Consider the following 20,580-nt stretch of genomic DNA (forward strand, 5'->3'; position numbering starts at 1 on the left):
GATGGTGGCCTGGCAGCTCCCGCTGAAGAAACTGGCCCCCTCCTTCTGCGCTCTCTTTGCCTTTTCTGTCAGGTTTTGGCTTTGGTTCTTTTCTGAAGGGCCTGTTCCCATTTCCCCCCACCCTCCTCCAGGAAAAAAGCTCAGACCCAGCCTTAAAATTCCGCCCCAGCTCTGGCTGCGGAGCTGGAGTGGAAGGAAGGCCGGATCACTGCACCCCAGGGCTTCGGCTCAGGGGCGGACAAAAACACCAGTCTCGGGGAGAGATAAGAAAATGGAGAATACTGTATTTGCTTTAGAAAGTTTTTACATATAGATAAACACGCAGTTAAGATAACAGTAAAAGCGCCCTACGGGGAGTGAGAGATATCTCCAAAGCAGCTAAGAAATACTTGAAATAGCTTTTGCATAAGAATACTACGGTCTCACCCTCCGCTTTCGCTATCGACGGGGTCCCTCTTCCTAACCCTGCCCTCCAAGCACACCTTGACTGACAAGTCAGCGCCAGGAACACCGAGTGGGAGGAGAACCCCAAAAAGGAAAGAGACAGGTGAGCGGGAAGGAGGAAGAAGGAAGGAGAGAGAAAGAAAGAAAGGGGGAGGAGAAAAAGCAATATCATATACAGGCAATTTCTACACATATATTACAAACTGGGAAAATGACCGATCATTAAGATATACATAATTCATATAAAATTTTGAAATAAAAATAAAAATCTGTTACAGTCATAACTATTCTTTTTCCACATTTATAACCAGTACCCACACAGGCAGTGACAGAGTGGAGAGAAAAAGGTGCTTACGAAGAAAATGATTGTCTGCTGAACAAAAAACAGAAGATTGCATCTTGTTTGACCAATACTTGGACTTAAAAACAGAGAAAGAAAGAGAGAGAGAGAAAGAGAGGAAGAAAGAGAGAGAGCAACAAAAGGCGAGAAACATTTGCTATTTCCCTCTCCAGGAGTTCTTTTCTTTTTCTTTTTCTTTTTTAAACAAATTCCGAACAGAGATGGCGGTTTTATTTTTTTTCTTTTTGTCTGTTTTACTTTTGTTGTCTTGTCATCGGAGTGGTGCTTGGGTTTTGTGTAGTCGACTCTTTTTTAAATCGTTTTAAACTAGAGAGAATATTTTCCCAGATACAAATAAATCGTCATGCAGGTGGGGTGCCGGGTCCGTGGGAACCGAAAGGAGAAGCCGTGCTTGTCCTAGAAAGTATACAACTGTCACCTCTTTTGTGTTTCTGCCCGAAACATCAGCATTTGTGACTGTCTGTTGGCGTCGCGGTCCTTTGGGGTGGTGGTGGTGGTAGATGGTAGTTGGGGGTTATTGATGGTTTGCGTTCAATTTATTTTTCTTGGATTTTATATATTTTTGGCTGGGGTGGGAGTGTGTGTGTACTTGTGTGTGTGTGTGTGATTGTGCATCCTAATTTCGGTTTGTTTTGGGGATGGAGGAGGAAGAGGAGGAAGAGCGGGCAAGGGGGAGGACGCGAATGAGGAGGGGGAGGAGGGCGGCCTTGGGCATCATACATCACATTCCGAGTCGCTGGAGGTTACCGAGAGGATGGAGGTGCCGGTGTCCGCGCGCTCCGTCAGGCTGGACACACTGGTGGTAGGGCTGGCCGCCGTGGACGGCGACTCTGCCGAGCCGTGCGTGGGGCAGCCGGGCTCGGCCAGCGAGCGCATGCCGCTCGGTCCGATGGCCTGGTGCTGGAGCCTGCGGGAGACAGAGAGCGGCGCCTGCCCTGACACAGCGGCTGCGCCACCAGGCTCTGCCAAGCCGCCTACCGGAGCCCGCGCCGCCAGGGCCAGGAGCGCGGGGCCTGCCGCCTTCGATGCTTCCCAGCTTCCCCCACTCCGCGCGCCCTTTGCCACCGCCCCCGACTCCGCACTCTGCGTTCATTCCCCTTAAAAAGAACCCGGCTGCTCCTTCAGCGCCTCAGAGCCTCCCCAGCACGGAACTTGGCTCTCGTGTCCCCTCCCCAGGGCTCCCTCGAGCTTCCAAAGGCTTCCCAGGTCGGGGCCGGCCCCTGGGCACACGCAGGGAAAGATGCAGAGCCCCGAAAGAGCAGAAGTCGGGGAGGGGGAAACAGGGTGTTTCTTCCTCCCCGGTCCCTGGGACTCTTCAGACTGAGCCAGCTGCCCCTAGGAGCGGCTCCGTCGCCTCAGTGCCTCCTCCCCCAGATCCCCCAAACACACTCCCGGAGCTGCGGGCTGCTCACCCGCCGCCTCTCCGGGGTAGGGCCGGCTGGCTTTGCTCTCAGGATCCCTGCGCAGAGCGCAGGACCGGGGTAAGAGAAAATGCAGAAGCTGGGAGTAGAAAAGTGGGGAAAGACGAGGGAGAGAGAAAGAGGGAAAGGAGAAGGCAGGAGGGGAGCGCAGAGCAGTCTCCGGCTCTCCCTTTCCGGGGTCAAGCAGCAGCTGCCTGAATGTGTCCCTGACTCCTCCCCATGAGGAGGCCTTCCCCTGGCCCTGGGCTCTCCCCCTGTCAGGCGAAAAGTTGGCTCCATAAGCGGGTGAGAGGGCTGAAGGCTCAGGCGTGGGCCACCTAAACCCAAACACACTCACTCACTCCAGCAACTCACACCCAGCCCCCAGTCCCCGAAGCTGTCAGCAGCAGGGGCCCTGCTCCCAGTGTACTTACACCAGGCCTAGCACCTAACCAGGCTGCGTAGGGACACAGGCTCCTTATCAAGGCTTTCACCCAACTTCTTCACTTTCCTCTTCCATCCCTGCTCCTTTCCCCTTACCCCATCTTTCCCTCCAGTTATTTTTCTCCCTACTTGCCCCAGGCCCAGCTCAGCTGACGGGTCAACCCCGGTACAACTCTGTGATTCTGTGGCCAATTTGTGAGCTATAAAGACTGCTCCTGCTCACTTCATAATTTAGTGGGTCAAGGGGATGTTTCTTGGCTGGGGCAGGAGGGCTAGCGCGCGCACGACCTCTGCACTCCCAGCCCGGCTCTCCTGCTCCAGGTCAGACAACTTGCCAGCTATGGGAAGGAGGCTGGCTGCATGAGGCCATCCGCCTTTTCCCTTTGTGGCAGGGGCCCAGGTTCGGTTTCCTCTCCCTGACATTTGTAGATTCCTCCTCGGGTTTGTGCAATGCATGGAAATAAGAACCAGATGGCAAGGAGCGTTCTTTCCTTCCTTCCCTGTCAGTAGGCTCCTGAGGACCGCCAGGCAGAGCAGGCGTGCTCGGGTGCAGCTGCAGTGCAGGGCTAAGGCTCCCGGGGGCCGGAACCAAGGACCGTGGGCACTCAGGACCGCACATACACACTCTCCACCCTGACAAAAGCCCCTCTCCAGCAAAGCAATCAGTAAAACCACAGCACGCGCCCCTCTTCCGCACGTCTGGGCAAGAGGAAACTTTGTCCAACTGGCCAGGGGGTCGCGGCTTCTCGCTCGCTCAGCAGCCGTTGGCACCCTGCCCCACCCGCCCCGATTTCAACCCCTCTCCCCCTCCCGGGTTCCGCAGACGGTAGCCAGGCCGCGGGCCCTATCACTGACCTGTTCTTGGCTGCCGCCGCACGGTCGCGCTGCCTCCGGTTCTTAAACCAGTTGCCTACTTGTGTGGGAGTGAGGCCGGTGGCCTGCGCCAGTTCGCGTTTCTTACTGGGATTGGGGTAGGGGTCCTGCAGGTACCACTCCCGCAGCAGACTCCGAGTCCGCTCCTTGAAGCAATGCGTCTTCTGCTCGCCGTCCCATATGGTGCGCGGCAGCGGGAACTTCTTGCGCACGCGGTACTTGTCCACCGGGCCAAGTGGGCGGCCGCGCAGCTTCTCGGCCTCCTGGTAGTGCGCCTCGAGCCACATGGCCTGCAGCTTGCCGTGAGACTCCTTGGTGAACTTGTGGTTCTCCAGGATGTGGTAGAGGTCACGGAAGTTGCCCGTGTGGAAGGCGACCACAGCGCGCGCGCGCAGGATCGACTCGTGCTTGTTGATGGCCTCGCACGCCCCGGGGGCCACGGGCAGCGACCAGAGGAAGCGGCCCAGCCGCTCGATGTCGCCCGTCTCCTCCAGCGTCTCACAGACGCTGGCCACCTGCTCCGGCGAGAAGTTGAGGGTGGGCAGCTGGAACATGGACAACTCTTCCGGGGGGGCCCTGGAGCCGCCGCCGCTGCCGCCGCCGCCTGCTCCGCCAGCACCGCCGCCTCCCGCACAGTTGCTGCCGCCGCTGCCGCCCGCGCCGCCGCCGCCTCCCGCACCGGTCCCGCCGCTGCTACTTGCCAGAAGTAGGGAGCGGTGGTGAGAATCGGCGAAGTTTGGCAACAAGAAGTGGGAGGAATAGAGGTCTAGGGGGGAGCGGAATACCATGGACTGACCTGAGAGGAGAGAAAATTCAGGGAGAGGAAGAGAGAGGGGAGGAAGAGGAGGAGAGGGGCGATGAGGACCAGGAGGAGGGAGAGGAGAGGGGGGAGGAGGAGAAGGAAAGGAGGGGGGAGCAGGAGGAGGAGGAGGAGGGGTAGGAGGAAGGGCGTAAGGGACACCCACACCCTACACACATCCACACACACACACACCCGCGCAGCCACATAGAGAGGGAGGAAGGAGAGCGGCCCGGTGCGCGCGCGCAGAGAGCGAACCCGAGACAGAGAGAGGGAGAGGGAGAGAGAGGAGAGCGAGAGCCAACCACCGCCGAGTCAAGATTCAGCGATTCCACAGCAATCGCCCTAATGACAACAGCCTCATAATATCTCCCCTAAATCCACAGTGAGTGCAGCATTGAAACATTTTGTTTCGCTTTTCTATTGGTCTGCGGCATGTCGTTGTGGCGTTGCCACGGCAACCGCTGCCAATCACTGTCAGCCCTGCCAATCAATACCGAGAACGTAAGGACGGTTTTACCACTTAGCCAGGGGGGGGGGGGAGGAAGGGGGGAGAAGAGAGGAGGGAAAGAGGGAGAAGGAGAAAGAGAATTTTAAAAAATCTTTGCAACTCTTAATCTTGTCTCTCTCTCTCTCTCTCTCTCTCTCTCTCTCTCTCTCTCTCTCTCTCTCTCTCTCTCTGCTTTTTTCGCTGTCTCTGAGTTCCCTTCTTTCCTCTTCCTCAAAGAAGTTGATCCAGAATTCAAAGAGCTATGGGCATAGAGTTGTTGAATGGGATGAGCAATTAAAAGGGGGATTTTGTTGGGAGGTGATTTTGTTGGGAGGTGGGAGACTACACATGCTGCATGAAGGCCAAGGCCCAGCCCGCAAAGACAGGCCGAGGGCCAGCCAAAAGGGCACGGTTTGCACATGGTGTGCACGTCGGGCAGCCTCTTTCTGCCTATGTGAGCACTAATAGTGGCGAGGAAGAAAGAAGAGATGAGATCATGGGGCCCACCGCCAGCCGAACCCGATCTGGCAGGTTGCTGTGCCCGGGGATCTCCGATTTCGGGGGGCATCGGGTGCTGGGAGCCGGAGCCCAGGACCCAGGGGATAGGAAGCCGCTCTGGCCTCCCCCTTCCCCGATCATCCGCCACATTTACCCCAACTTTCTCTGCACTGGATCCAGCTTCTCTTTACTCTGCCCCCAGTCAAGGAAACTTGATTTGCCATATTGCCCTGCGTTTCAAAACAGCAGTAGAAATAACAGGACACTTCTTTCCATCTTAAAAAGCAACCTGCCTCTTTGTTTCCCCCCCAGTCTTCAGCTGCTTCTCCTAGGAACTGAGAAGCCTGGGAACCCTCTGCCCCCACGCCAAGCCCACTACACCCTGCCCCAGGAGCACTGGGCACTGGGCCTGCCTACCAGCCCCAGAAGGGCACTCAAACTTTGGAGGCTGCCCCAAAGAAGCATATAGGCCTGCAAATTGCTTGCTTGTTCACATTGTAAAGAAAAAATAATAAAAGTCTAATTTCTCTAAGGAAAGTCCAAAACAGACCCCAAGAGGCCCACAGAATGGAGATAGCTGTCCCTCTCTCTAGCCACTGCAGGCCGCAGACCGTGAATGAGTATTTATTCTAAGGTATGTCGCTTTTAAGAAGATGTAATCAGCATCTTGAGCGGGGCCTCCCTTTGTGAGGCTTCTGTAACTATGGGAGTGTGATTTACGCAGATTTGTCGAGGTCAGAGACGTCTTTCTCCTGAGCAGTGTATATTTAGACAGGACTCGGTGTGGTGTTAGAAAGTATATATTTTGAATGAGTTCACACACAGTAGCCAACAATGCCTACATTGTCGGCCCGTGTACAACGTGTATTGAAACGCAGCGTCCAGACTTCAACTAATCTGCCCTCAATAAAGCTGAAATAATTATCCTAAGCTGCCTTTCCAGAAGAAAAATCATTGAGGAATTCAAAACTTTTTTTTTTTTAAAGATCTTTTCTACATTCCGATGCAGATCTGGGGGCGAGGCTCCGAGTCCACACCGCTTTGGAGATCTCAGTGAGGCAGGAGAGAAAGAGAGATGGAGAAAGAATTTTAAATGTGAAACCTAACGTGACCGGGGCTGCGAGTGGCTTAGACACTAACCCCCGAGCTCGGCGCTCCTTAGGCCTTGACCCCCGCAGCGCCAGGCCTCCAGGCTGGGAAAGCGAAAGCTGTGTTGGAGGTTCCGCAGGGGGCTGGAGGCTCTGGGCTGGGCGAGGGGGCAGATACCGGCCCACTCAGCGCTAGGCAGCCGAGGATCACTGGTCCTAAACCCGCTGATGGAGGCCGGAAAATACTCGCTCAAAAGGAAGACCGGCCAAGCCCTACTTGGGATGACTTCTCCCCTCCATATATCTTCCTCCCGGCCAATGAGTCCTTTCCCGCTCAGCTTCCAAGCTCTGGCGGTCGTTCACTGCGCCCAGAAAGAGCCTTGAGGTTGGGACACAAAAACAGACACTTCATCTTTTCTTCCAGATCCCTTTCTCTCGTAGGGGAAGGATTATAGGCTGAGGGGTGGGAGGAGGAAGGGGCAGGAGGAGGAAGCGGGGGAGGAAGGAATGAAAAAGGGGAGGGGAGTGGGTATTGTGCCGCGTGTGGGGGGAGAATTCCTACGGGTGGGTTTCCGAATATTGTGTTCAACTTTTTGAAAGCAGCTCGTGACCCCGAAACTGCATCCCCTGGAGCCGAGGACCCAGGCGCCGGGCGGGCGGGTGTGCCCACCCAATCCCCTCCCCGTCCCCGCAACACCCGCCTCCGAGTGGGGGAGACACGGTCTCTCCCCGCCGCTGAGCTGCTGGCCCCGGAGGGAGCCTGGGCAGGTGCCGCGGGCTCTTCGAAAGCGCTGAAATCGAAAACCATCGTCACTCAGGGAGAATTGAGGCAAGTGGGGCTGAAACTCAGCTCGGCAACACCCTTTCCCCAGCCTCGGCTGGGATTCCTGCCGACCCGCCGCACCAAGCCTGCTCCGGTGGCGGCAGCGGCTTAAGGAGAGCAAAGCAGGGCGGAGGGCGGCGGCAGAGCACGCAGCTTTGTGCGCTGGGACAGCGCCGGGCGTAGCCGGGCGGGAGGGCAGCCCAGGCTGTCGGAGCCTCCCCGTAAAGCCCAGCTCCGCGCCGCCCACCCAGCCCACCTCGCTGTCCAGTTGCCACCAACGCCTCTCTGCTCCGGTCGGACGTACCACACCCGCCACCCGAAGCCCGTAAGTTCAGAGTCCCGAGAGCTAAGGAGGGAGGCGGGGCGGCGGGTCCTCGGCGGGGATAGTTGGTCCGGCTCCTAGCGGAGCTGGGACCGCAGGCTCGCCAGGGTCTTGGTCTAGGTGAGCAGATCCCTGTCAGAGCGGGGGGCTGGGGTGGGGAGGAGCGCTGTGAAGCACCAGAGCTTCCCCTCCCAAATTCACAGGCGCTGGGGGGGGGGGGTTAGAAGCATAAGGTTCTCGGGGTCCGGGCCCTAGGCCGCCTTCCCTTTGCTTTGGGCCCCCGCGGCGTTGGGCAGTGTGACTGCGGGGTGAAGAACCTGGGGAACCGCTGAAGGGGGTGGCGTAGGGGGCGCCTGCACCCTGGGTCTCTCAAAGCCGGGACATCGAATGGGTACGTCAGCCCGCGGGCCTTAGCTGTCCCATACCCTCTCACTGCTCACACTCCGAGATCTGGGACTTGGCGCAAGTATAGGCCGAGGTCACAAAATTGTCACCATCATCCCTGCTATATCCTGGCCCAGATGACCTGAAGGACAGCGTACAGGTGGTGAGAGGAGGAAGGGCGTTTGGGCTGGAGAGTCTTTCTCTACTAGGACCTACTGGCCATTTATTTACAAATGTCAGCATCAACTCCGGCATTCACGACTCCATCAGGAGAGGCGCCTGAGAGACTCCCACTCTCTCCTTGTTTGGTGTTACCAGGAAAGCCAAGAAATCTGCAAACCTCCCAGAGGGGAGGACCCGAGGGCTGGGGCAGCTGCACCGGCTCGGCCTTGCTCAGTTCGGTGAGGCTAGTTTGTCCCGAAGGGCAACGCCCCTTCCGGCCCCCAGGACGGCGCAAGCCGGGGGCCGGCCCAGTGACCAGAGGTCTGGGCTTCCCCGCAAGCTACAAACTGAGGCGCTTGGAGCGGGCAGCCGAGGAGGGCGCAGGGGAGCGCAGCACGCAGGCGGGGAGGCCGCGAATCTCTTCAAGGACCCCGATTACTTTCCTTTGAATGAAAAACAACAACAACAACAACAACTGCTCCCCCTCCTACGCGCCCCCCGCCTCCTGCCTTAGCCTCGGGGGACCCGCGCTCCAAGCAATTGTCGCCTGGGACAGTAAACACAGCTCAGTTGCCTCAACTTTCTCCGCACATAAAAGTTCCCGGCGTGCGGGGAAATTTGAATATTTGATCAGCCCCTTTGAGTGACCCTCATTAGCCTGGCGCCCTGCTAAGGCATCGCCACTGCAAGAAAGCTGCTGGGCCCGGCATTTGTATGCCTTGTTAGCGCCGCTTAATGAAGCCGCCCCAACGGCTCAAAGGCGGCCTCCGGGGCTGGCGGCGCGCACCTCCCGGCACCCGGCTCTGCCTAATGAGTCCCACCGCCTCCTGAAGGCCCCTCCGCCCCCCACATCCTCAAACAAGAGGAGTTTGGCTCTGTCTTGGGCCACCGCACTTCTAACCGCCAGGTCCAGGGCTGTGGGCACAAACCCCGCCCAGCCGAGAGAGGTGGGAGACATGGAGGATGGGAGCCATACGGATTGGGGACTGGGTTGTGGCCTCAGGTTGTAGCCCAAGAAGAGCACGGCCAAACCTATCCCAAGAAGGCCAATTTCAAATCAGTTAGTCACTCCAGTTCCTTAAAGACACATCTGACCTAATATTAGGGTGGCAGAGGGCAGACGCCCAAGGGAGGGTCAGCTTTCCATCTTCCTCCCCAAGTTCCTTTGGTCTCCACTGCGCACGGGGCTACCTACTTCTTTGCAGGGATCCCCTTCTGACAGCCAGAACTGACGTGCTAGGGCTTGGATTTGAGGAGGGGTAGGCACGTTCAACTCCTCAAGCGTCATTGTCCCCACCATCCACAGACCCAAACACAGTCAAATGTTATGACAGTTGGCATCAGGGCAGGCAAGGTACCACAGCTACCCTGCCCACCCCCTAAGAGAGCCATGACCTCTCTGGTCTCTCTTTAATCACGCTTCCTGTCTTCAGGAGGCCTGAAGAAAACTTCTAGGCAGGGCCACCCTGTACAGGACTAACTGGATGCTAGGATGAGACCAGGACTAAAACAGGCCTGAGGGAGAGGAAGAGAAACATCAGTCACTCTGGGAAGAAGGGTGGGCGGCAAAGCCATCACTACTTCCCCTTTAATCAATGGGATTAAGGAAGTCTATTAGAAATTGTGCTTCAGTCCTCTGAAAAAGTAGACTTTCTTGCCTCTGCTGCCTCTCTCTTCTGATGCCCTTTTCCCAGGACAGTTGTCTCTCAAGGTCCCTCCTTGTTCACCCAAGTCGGGCTTTTAAGGGTTACTTCTGGGGGGATTAGTGCACAGGGTTTAGGAAGCATGCTGCTCTCAGAGCCATGCTCTGGGCCTCCTGGAGATGGGTGCACCCCCATATGCCCACAACCCCTCAGACACACAGCAGGCTGTCCAGGTTGGTAACCTTGGGACACCATTCCAGGGCAGCCACCTTTAAAAATGAGTGGCACCCAACCAGCCCTCACCCTCTGCCAAAAGGCCTGGTAGGCCCCTGGGTTCGCAGAGCCTTTTAAATCCATCTGGTCTTCTTCTCTTTCTCTCCCCCAGTTCAACTGGCATGCCCCACCCCATTTACCATCCCACCCCCCTCCCTATATTTAAGCCCAAACTGATGATCTTTAGAGCTCATCTCTGTGCTGAGCAAGGTGGTGCCCCAGCCTTGACCAATCTAAGGGGCAAAGGTAGGAGCGGGGAAGCAAGGGGTGGATGCTGTTGGAGAGAAAGGGGACCTGAGGCGGAAGGTAAAAACTCAGCTCCGTGGCCCCAGAGCCAGGCCTACCAACTGCTCAGGGGAGGAGGGGAGGGGAGGGGGCTAGGAGTCCGCGGGCAACGGTCGGGGCATCGGCGTGGGGGGCTAGATCCACAGGAGAAGGGCGGGAGGCGGGGGTCGGGGGAGCGCGCAGGGCGCGGGGGGGGGGGGTGCGGCTCTTTAAGAGCCACACGGTTGGCAGGAGAAGCGCGCGGCCCGGTGCTGGTAGAGCAATGACCCGAAGGGGATTTAGAGAGAAGGGAGCAGGCAGGCTCTGGGGGCTTTGTCGGGGGCGACCAGAGAGGCCGAGGCACAAGAATAAGGAGCGACCGCGTCTTGAAAGGCCGCACGGAGGCGGCAGCGCTGCTGCTCTTGACTTCTGAGCACGTCTTAGAAAGCCTGCCCCGGCTTAAGCCGAACTGCCAGTGCTGGGCCCTGATCGCCGAGTCCGCGGGTTCCCAGCCTCCGGCCTCCGAGCCCAGGAGGTGTGGGGTAAAGGGCGCACTGGGGTGACGGGAGACCTGGCAAAGTTGCTTTTGGCTCTACACGCCTGACCCTGGCGCAGAGCTGCGAGCCTGACCCGCCACACCCCGCATGGCCAGAGAAAGAATTTTCTGTTTCCAACTTCGGCTTTTGGTTTTGTATGTCCACCTCGCACAGCTCCGGAGCCGGCCGACCCCAAAGGGAGTCTCAACAGGTGGCCGGGTAAGTCATTTAAAAATTCGGGTTATATCGTCAGCCCCTCCCCTCCCAGTTTTCTCCCTGGCTGCCTTGCTTTCCCTGTGCTCCTCGCGCCTGCAAAGGCGGGGGGAGGAAGTGCGGGGGGTGGGGTCGGGGTGAGCGGCGCCCTCTCCCAGGATGTCCTCGGGCTCCTGGTCGCTGCTCAGGACCGGCGGCCGGCGGCCCCTGCGAAGCTCTACCCAGTACCCCCGGGTCGCGATCACCCTTAACTCCGTGGTGGGCCCTGGTACTCTAGGGTGTGTGTGGGGGGGAGGGGGAGCGTCGGTTGCAGGAAAAGGGGCGGGGAACTTTTTGGCCGGTCGGCTTTTGTATGGGGGTTATCGCAGAAGCCCAGTATCACACGCTCTTTTATGAGAGACCGGGATCCCGCCGGGGGAGCCCGCACTAGCTGTACAACAGCCCGCAGAAGCGCGTTGTAGCCGCCGGGGGTGGGGATAGGGTGGTGGAGACGGAGGGGGCGAGAAGTGGGAGGAGGGGTAAACAGAGAAAGGCTAAGGCAAGAAATCCTGGGCGTCCGAGTGAAAAGTCGGAAAATGTCCTCAGAGCGCGCAGGAAATAGGCGCGCTCGCTCGCGGGCTCTCTCTCTCTCTCTCTCTCTCTCTCTCTCTCTCTCTCTCTCTCTCTCTCTCTCTCTCTCTCTCTCACATACAGGCACGCACTCATACCCACCCCAACACAAGTAGCCCATGCACGCGGCTCTTGGCAGCGTGGGTCGCAAGCCCCCGCGCCCAAGCAAAGCCAGAGTGGAGCCACCCTCCTTCTTCTCCCTCCCCGGCTCTAAGAGCGCTTCCTCCAGGCCACCGGTGCCCCGAGAATGACTGGGGGAGCTGGGAGGGCCCCCAGGGCTGGGGCGCGGGGAGGATCTTACCTGCAGAAAGGTAAGGGAAGCCAGGAGCAGGAAGCAGCAGCGGATAAATATTCATTAGGAAGTGTAAGTGTCTCCTTTTAAACCGCGCGGCGCGCGCTCTCGCTCCTCTCTCTCTTTCCCTCCCTCTAGCTGTCCTCTAGTGAGACTCTTTCCCCCTCTCGCTTAGTCTCCCCCCCACCCCCACCCCACCCCCTTTCCTGCGAAATACCTGGTGGATCCCAGCCTAGCTAACTTGTTCGGAAGCCTGAACCTGGGGCAGCGCCTCTACAGCTGTTTGCCCTCGCTCTTGGGGCGCGCGTTCCCCATCCGCTTTCCCTCCGGTTCCCCAGCCCTCACGCCCTCCTAAATTACTACATCATTAGCTTTATTTTCCTGTGCGGGGTGGGGTGGGGTGGGGGAGGAGGTGGTGGTGCTGGTGGTAACCGCGCAGCCCGACACACCTCCGCAAAGCGGGCCCAAAGCAGGTTGGAGGCTGCCCCAACTTCATCCCCACCCCACATCCCCACCAAGTCTTATTTCTCCCCGACCCTCTTTCCATCTTCACCTCCACCCTGCACCAACCCAACTTCACCATCCCTCTCCACGCCCTCCCCCCGCCGCAGCCAATCCGGATACCCGGCCAGAGCGACACTGAGATGCCAGGTGTGTGGGTACAACGCGCTGAGGTTGGGGCTTCACCCTGCATGGAGTGTGGGGTAGCCATTGGAGTGCCCCTTTCCCGCGTATGTTTTCTAGCTTGACCCTGAGTGGGCACCTGGGCAGCTTGGGCGGAGGATCAGAACACCGGAGCGCACATCAAGGGCATCACCCGCCACGCCTCAGGGCCCCTGGGCCTTGGCTCTTTGGCTTAGCCTGGGAGGCCGCAAGGAAGGTGGGCAAGAAGTGGCCTCACTTTGTGCGAATGCGCAAGAGAGACAGACTGACCCACCCACGTACTGACAATGGCCTTTTACGAACAAACTGACCTGAAGTTAGCCGCAAGTCCGCCTCTTTCTCTCTCACGCTTCGAGAAAACACTCCTACAGGATTCCAGGAGCTCACAAGTCTCGGCACCATCCCTCTGAGAACCGTTTCCAGCCGCAAGCGAGCACGTGCACACCCCACCCCCAACCCCGCACGCCGGAGGCCCCAGCACCGGAGGCCTTCCCTGGGACCGGCTGGGGAGACTAGAAGGCGGCAAGGCGGCTTCTTGTGGAGGGATACTGCGTAAAACCTAGGACGACCGTGGCCACCATTCTTGGTACTCTTCCTTCTCGCTCCAGGTCCCTAGTCCACTCCAAAGGCTCTAAGGGATGGTGTGGCCCCACGGTGCTTGGGGGTGACCTGGACGCGCACTCCCGCAGCCCGCCGATCTCCGCTCGCTGAGGCGGGGGCGGGAGGAGGGGCCGGGGGCGGGCCCAGGCCAGTTCCCAGTTACAAATACCGCTGCTCACCGGAATCTGAGCAGAGTTTCGCCCGCAAACACGCACGTCACTGGCCTGGAGGGCCCGCGACTTCCTCAGTACCGTCCTACACCTTCTCCAGGCTCCCGGGAGCGCACGCTGCCGTTTGGTTGCCTGGGAGGGAGTAGTGCGGTCGCGAACCTCCAGGCGACCTCGAGACGCCCTCTTCCCCCATTTGGCCTGATCTGGCTGGGCTAAGATCCACCCTGAGAGGTCCCAGAGGCTGTTTGCACTCTTCTGGAAGGGAGCAAGGTGCAGGATGGTAGCAGGGTCTCCCTTCTCCTGGAAGGTTAAGAAGCTGGGCAGATGAAAGTGTAAGGGAGGTCTAGAGGGCCTTGGGGTAGGGAAGTCTTGTTAACCTTGCACCCCACCTAAAACTCCGAGTCTGCACTTGCACATCTCCCCGGAATGCAGACTCAGGAGGTACCTATGTAGCACACGACCGAGCTCAGGCTTAAGCCATCACCTAACTATACACGAAGCGTACATGCAATTGTACGCGAATACACATGCGAGAATTAGAAGAATATTAACAGAAGAATTTGAGGAAAAAGGAAGTGTCCACAGACAGAATTATTCGAATGCACGGGTGCATAGCCAGTGGTCCAGATGCAAACAAAAGCCGCATGACGCGCGGGAGTGACCCCAGACAGAGCGGCAGATGTACAGGAAGCCACACACAGGGCGAGTGGGCCGAGCGACGATGCAGGCCTCCAGGGCCTGGGCTTCCTGCTAGAAGGACTTGGTTCCTGAGAGGGCAACTTTGTTGAGCCGACTGGGTGAGAGACTTCAGGTCAAGTCCTGGAGGTTAGATAGAGCACCTCATCCACCCCAAAGCAGACCCTTTCAACTTCCTCTCATTTGGGCTGGAGACGCCCAGAAGAGGGCAATCCAGGAAAAAATTCATTTTGACGGGGGTTATTTGTTATTATTAGGAGATAGCGTTCTGAAGCAGCATGGGGTGGAGAGCATAGATGCACCCACGCAATACTGTGAGATTCCTAAATCCTAATGGAAACGTTCAGCTCTAACCAGGAGAGGGAGGGCCCTTATTTTGTCCCTTTCACTCCTCTTATCCTAAATTTAGTCGTCAAAAAGAATCTTAGCTCAGCTCCACACCCTCCTGCCCTCAATTCCATTCCAGTCCCCTTTATAGCAAATAGTCTGCAAAAGAACACTCTAAAGCAAACTGAATTATTTGGTTTATTAAACTTATTTGTGTGTGTGTCTGTGAAATATTGAGACGTTCTCACAGCCCCTATTCTCAGGTCCCAGGCAGACCTCACTGACTCCCCTCCAAGCTAGGGAGCTGCGAAGGAGTCCCGGAGTGGCTCTCCCCCAAATGCCGGAAGAAGTGTTCAGGCTTGCTTGTGGTTTTAGCTCTGTTTGCCTCTCCAGTCCAGTGAACATTCCATATACTAGCCGCCATGGTTTTCCTGCAGAAGAGGCAGGCACACTGGACGCAATGGTGTCCTCCCTTCCACTTCACCTCCCTTCCTTCCTAACTCTCTCTTTCTGAAAATAGAGGATAAGTTTGGGGAGAGTCTTTTAGGGAAAAAAAAAAAGGAAGGAAGGAAGGAAGGAAGGAAGGAAGGAAGGAAGGAAGGAAGGAAGGAAGGAAAAGAGGACTTTCTGGGCCGGCAAGTCGGATGACCACCCTCCAAGGTCTGTCTTGTGAAGAAGAGACAAACCATCTGGAAATCACGGCAGGAGGGATATGTTTAAGCATAGTAGTTGCCCTAGAAACGGAGGGGGTGTAGGATATGAGTAGGGAAGAATTTCTTTCCTTTTGGGGGCAAACACTGTGTCCTTTTTTTCTCCCCAAGATATACTTAATTCCTGGAAATTTTAGATAAGTTTGTTGTAGCTGTTTTGAACAATAAAGAGTGAAAATCACTTTAGAATCAATTAATCTTCCTTGAAAGGGCATTTTCTTCCAAGACGTCTCTCTTTCCTCAGGTTTGTTTTTCCTTATTCCCTAATAAGAGTCCACCTGCTGACACACCTCACAAAGAGACTGCAAAAGAAAGGGAAAAGTGACTAAGGAGACCATCACTCCCAAACCGGAAGTATAACTTCCATTCCCTGGAGCTGAGATTCAGGACATAAAATCTCCTTTACCTCGGGGACATTTCTCCCCTCTTTGGGTAGTTTATTTGGAGCCTTTTCAATAATAAATAACAATCAGCATTTCAGAGTTGGAGACGTTTGCTTTTACTCTACTTATCAATTCTACAAAATTCTTCAAACGGCTCGTCTGATTTATAAAACTGCATGTACACAGCTAAGCTTCTTGCAACATTTATCACTCAAGCAGAAAAGCATTTCGTTTTCTCATAGTCCCAAAAGCCCGGGGTACAGTCACTGGAGCGAATTTTAATTTTTTTAATTTTTCAATTAATTGACATACAATATTATATTAGTTTCAGGTGTACAACATAGTGATTAGACATTTATGTAACTTATGAAGTCATCACCCCAATAATGGAGTGATTTTTTTCTCTGTGTTTCCTAAATGCCCTTGTCACCTCTGTCAGAGCCACATGGCTCAGGGCAAAACCTTGGAGGTTTGTGACTTCTTGAGTGAGTCGCATTGTATTTGTTAGGGTTTTGTGTGTGTGTGTGTGTGTGTGTGTGTGTGTGTGTGTGTGTGTGGTGAGGAATTGTTAGTGATTACGTGAGTTTTCTTCTGTCTCTCTCTCTCTCTCCCCCCCCCCTTCCCTTCTCCAGCCCAAAATGAGCCAACTAGAGTCTTCCTGAGCAGAAACCCGCGGTCTAGATAGAAGCTAACCATTTCCGCTGCACCCAGCAAAGGGCTGAACAATGTTGTTGTCCGGTCCAGGTCTGGGGCGGGAAAGGGGGAGTATGCGGGTAGGGGAGGAGAAAACCATCACTAACAATAAAATAAAATAAAATAACCAGATACCTCTTATACCCCTTTAATCCCTTCCATTAACAGTGTCAATGCGCTGGAGAGGCCGTGTCACCTCCAAAGGTGTCTTCACCCCTGGAGGGCTCAGGCTTCCAGCCACAGCCCAACAGTGGGCCCGCGCGCGCCCGAGAGGAGGTGCTCCGACGGCAAAAATCCCATACATTTTTTAACTACAGTGATTACTAAATTAATAGCAGGCACTAAGACAGATGTCAAAACGTCTTGAAAATGTTTATCTGTGAATAATTGAGAAGGTGGTGGGACGCATTATCTGATTGTGTAATGAAATATGTATGAGGAACAGCTGTTTGCAACAGTCCCCTCCCGCCGCCTCCTCAGCCCGGCCCTTCTCTTCCAGGCAGGAGTCGCAGCGAAGTTGGTCGCCCACTTTCGTCCACTTGGGAGCCCGCGCCGCCCCTCCAGGGCTGCTGGCAGAGTTGTGGCTCCAGCGCGTCCCGGAGTCACCCAGTTTGCTGACGGACATCAGCAGGGAGTCGCCTTCTCAATCTCGCTCTTGTGGTTTTGGTGGCAGCGCGAGGCTTAACTGCCGGCCGAGCTGTCCTTCGCGCCTTCGGGGCGGGCCGCGGGCTCGGCCTGCGAGGCCCAAGGAGAGCCCAGGCTCGGGCGGCAGCGGAGGCCCTGATATGCGCCCCCGTTGCGGCGTGGCCTGCTCCGAGGCCAGGCCCCGGGGCTCCGCGGCTCAGTGGGGCGGGCCCGGGGTCACCGCGCGGTGACGGGGCTCCCGAGAGGGCTTTGTTCGCCGCTCTGGCCACACTGCGCACTTCCTTCCAGCCCCCAGCCAGCCCCCGATCCAAGCCTCCGCGCCAGCCTGTTTGTTTTCTCAGCCTCGCGCGCTCCACCGGGACACGCAAGCAGCCCTCGGGGCGGTGTCCGCGGCACGAGGCTGTGGCCCAAGACTGGCCCAGAAGCGCTGGCCCGGCCGGAAGTGAAGTGAGGGGAGACGGAGCTCTGGAGCCTTTCTGGGGTTCCGGGGCAGGGGTCGGCCGGCCCGGGTGGTGGCCTAATGGGGCGTACGGCCGTGGCGGCCGGCGAAGGCCCAAGTCCTGGGCACCGAAGGGCTCGGGCGGCCTGCGCCACCGCCCGCCCCACTGCTCGCGGGCCGCGGGGCCCCGGGCCCGGGGCCCCAGCCCCAGCCCAGCAGGAGAGTGGCGGCGGTGTGGAACTAGATGAGGTCGCCGTGAGGGGGTGACACCATCCAGCGGTGTCAGCAACTCCGATAAACCCGGTGACCCCGTGCGGACGGGCTGTCCCCTTTGCCGCATCCCAGGCTCTTCGCATGGCGGTGGGAACGTGTCCCGCAGCCGGGCCGTAGGCCTGCCCGCGCCCTCCACCTCTGCGGCCTCCTAGCCCTTCACCTTCCCGCGCCGGGGGATCCTGTCCCTAGTCCCTGGCGCCCAGGAATCCTCTCCCCACAGCCTCCGGCCGCGCTAGCCCTGCGGGCGCCGCTGCCCCTGACCGCTCGGGGGCCGGCAGCGGAGGAGCGGGGTCCAGCTCGGTGAGAGCGGCGCCCAGGCACCGAGAGTCTATGGGTTCCCACCGGCTGACTCGCAGTCGAGATGCACTCGGGTGTTAGTTCTTGAGCATTCCCCCCTTTACCTAATCCCTTATGTTTTTATTCTAATCCTACACATTACAGTTAATCTGTAATGATACCGCTTCGGAGGAACCTGTTGCATACGAGGCACGGTAATTTGTAACCTTGGAAACTGTTTTAAATAAAGATTGTAACAGTGATGTCAACTGTGTTTGTTCTCCGCGCGGGGAGCGGATGGGGGGCCTGGCAACCCCCGGGAGGAGAGGACAGAGTTTCGCAGAGAAGGGAGCAAGGCGCGTGGGGCAGAGCGGAGCGGGCAGGAGTCCCGCAGGCGGAGACTCAGCCAGAACCTGTTCCAGTTGCTCCCGTCCGGCGCCTGCTGTCTTTTGGATTCTCCCTTTGGGAAAATCGCGTGGTCTTAAACCACGAGGCAAGAAGAGAGAGCATCGGTTTGCAAAATTGAGGAAAACTTGGTGAACTTGAGCCACTGTGTATTGCAAATTAGCATACAGCCGGGCCCTGCGCGGCTGGGACGCTGAAGCCTTAGAGAGCAGAGAAAGGGCGGCTTGCAGGACCCTTTGGCTGCAAGAAGGCAGAGTCGTCTGTGTGCTGATCACTGCGCTCCGAGCTTCCTTCTCTATTAAACACACCCGCAACAGCAGCAACCACCACCAAAAACTGTTCTTACACAGAAAAGCAAAATTAAACATAATTGCTTTTATTTATCTATTGCTTTTATATCATTAAAATATTTTTAGTTACACTGTATAAAATAGCATCCACTCTGATTATTACCTGCCATATCTGTTGATCTGCTCCTTGTGTATCCCGCACAGCAATATTAACAATTAAGAAAAAAGCATATCTTATACATTGTATCTGTCAAGATATGTTACAATTTCCATTAACAAAAAAACATTATTCTTGTTGAAGAAGCTATGAAGCATATCTTTCATGAGCACTTTATTAATAATCATAGTTGTCAAAAAGAATTAGATATGCATAGATTGTAGATGCAAAGGAAATATTAGATGCACAGAATAAAATGCACAGTGCGATTGAAGCATAACTATTTTTCTTTTTAAAATAAATTTTTACTGAGGTGAAAAAAAAACCTGAGCTATTAAGCTTACTTAAAAGATGGCTTTGTTGGTTTAATTATACTGTAGTTATTTTATAAATATGTTTCAAAGGAAGCTTGCCATATTGCATGTCAATGAGGACTGTAAAGAAAAGCTCACAAAAGCTAATGCATACCAAATACCAAATTTTAGTCATTAGCATTCTTATTTATTACAAACTAAAGGGACCTATTAACAGACAAGAATTTCTATTTAGCTAGCATTACAATGTTTGGTCATTAAAATAAAAGGGCAAAGTATATACATATTTTTTCCCTTGGAATTATACATTCTTTTTGCCTAGAAGCTTCTGGAGAGACCCGGGGATATTTGTCATTGGGGAAACAAGATTCTACAGTGAGAATGGGCCAGAGGGCCCAGAATCACTATTTTCAGTTATTGAGCTTAATGCTATTTATTTGGAAGCAAGAACAGTGCTAGGCTGGGATACACAGCGTCCTGAGGGCTGCGTAGTAACCACAGTCTATGAGGGGCCCTTTGTCTTTAATTTGTGTCATGTGCATATGCAAATTATCAATTGTTTTTCCTCTGGGGGAGGGAGTGGATAGCAACGGTAATACTGCTTTTGTTTGGATATTAAAATGTCCTTAAATGCTCCCTGGACTGGGGTACTTCTCCCAATGCGGATTCCCCTAGTAGGAAACCCTACCACGATTTTAAATACAAGCGTACTGATTCTAGAAACACATATAGATTTGCGTCATTTCAAAACCCTTTCATTAGAGCAAAAGCGGCAATTCTGCTTTCACACCAGAAGTAAATGAATATATAAATATATTTTTCTGAATGCCGATTTGAGAGGGAAAAAACTTTTCAACCATTTTTACATTTAGAAACTTTAAAGATCTTTTTTCTTATTAAAATCAAAGCAGACTCCCTTCATCCCCCAATTGGGTAGGAGAACAAGTAAATATTACAGAAACTGAAATGAAACATTTGGAATGGAATGATAAAGAAGGGTTATTTTGAATTACGGTAGGTGAGAATTTTTTTAAGTGCCCAACAGGGAGAAAAAAGAAAAAGAAAATAAAGCACAGCTTCTTCTGGCCTGACATTTCATTCAGACATGAATGTATCTTAAATCTTTTAAATGCAAAAAGCAGAATGCTGCCTGCTTTGGGGGACTTTTTACATTAAAAAGATGAAAATTTATAAGAAAGGTTCTTCTTTGAAAGGCCTACACGAAAACAAGAGGTATTAGAAGGAAAGAAGGGAATTCGTGATTTAATAAAGAAAATCTCTCCATCAAAAATAATTAAGATTTGCAGACCGCATGCAAAATCTTAGTTTTCAATAGTACAAGTCATTGTGTCATGGTGGTGGTAGTGTTGGTGGGGGTCGGTATTCTCTCCCCTGTGATTACTTGGGCAGAGCTAAAGGAGGGAAAGTGTAATGATTCCTACACTGCCAACTTTTCCTACAGGAAATAAGGAAAGTCAGTGTATTATGAAAAAGCTCAGGTGCCTCAATACTGGCAGTTCTAGGGGGGAAAAAAAAAAGTGAACTTTCTCCATTTTTATTCCATTCTATCTGGACGAGGTGTCAACTCCCAAGTTTCTAAAGCATATTTGATACACAGGTG

The 20,580-nt window shown here is 54.9% G+C and overlaps 1 protein-coding gene and 1 long non-coding RNA gene across 7 annotated transcripts; one reads left to right on the forward strand and one right to left on the reverse strand.

The window, feature by feature from the left end:
- Positions 1-267: 267 nt before the first annotated feature.
- On the reverse strand, positions 268-13,017 carry SIX3 (SIX homeobox 3). Of its 4 annotated transcripts, none has more exons than XM_074331938.2 (4): positions 12,893-13,017; positions 3,505-4,318; positions 1,553-1,712; positions 268-1,201 (listed from the first exon to the last, which is right to left on the reverse strand). In XM_074331938.2, exons 1-4 carry the CDS (start codon positions 12,981-12,983, stop codon positions 1,112-1,114), a joined length of 1,155 nt encoding a protein of 384 aa, XP_074188039.1. In that variant the 5' UTR covers positions 12,984-13,017; the 3' UTR covers positions 268-1,111. The 4 variants fall into 4 exon arrangements, with proteins under 4 accessions (XP_074188039.1, XP_074188040.1, XP_074188041.1 ...); XM_074331939.2 differs by lacking the exon at positions 12,893-13,017 and adding an exon at positions 11,928-12,289; XM_074331940.2 differs by having other exon boundaries at positions 268-1,712.
- LOC141571535 (uncharacterized) lies at positions 7,031-19,455 on the forward strand. Of its 3 annotated transcripts, none has more exons than XR_012496330.2 (4): positions 7,031-7,545; positions 10,979-11,023; positions 12,663-13,167; positions 16,660-19,455. It is a non-coding gene; the product is annotated as an uncharacterized LOC141571535 (long non-coding RNA). The 3 variants fall into 3 exon arrangements; XR_012496331.2 differs by having other exon boundaries at positions 16,664-19,455; XR_012496329.2 differs by lacking the exon at positions 16,660-19,455 and having other exon boundaries at positions 12,663-15,277.
- The last annotated feature ends 1,125 nt before the right edge of the window (positions 19,456-20,580 follow it).

Source organism: Rhinolophus sinicus, chromosome 2 (genome assembly GCF_057876585.1).
Source record: "Rhinolophus sinicus isolate RSI-liver-muscle chromosome 2, RSI-T2T, whole genome shotgun sequence".
NCBI classification, from domain to species: Eukaryota; Metazoa; Chordata; class Mammalia; order Chiroptera; family Rhinolophidae; genus Rhinolophus; species Rhinolophus sinicus.

Bases quoted from the DNA above. Each gene is read 5' to 3' on its own strand.
- SIX3 (XM_074331938.2), bottom strand. From the start codon at position 12,983: ATGGTGCCGAGACTTGTGAGCTCCTGGAATCCTGTAGGAGTGTTTTCT. The intron at 4,319-12,892 runs GTCAGTTTGTTC...CTCTCCTCTCAG, and splicing joins GGACTTGCGGCTAACTTCAG to GTCAGTCCATGGTATTCCGC. The intron at 1,713-3,504 runs GTCAGTGATAGG...TGTCTCCCGCAG, and splicing joins GCGGCGGCAGCCAAGAACAG to GCTCCAGCACCAGGCCATCG.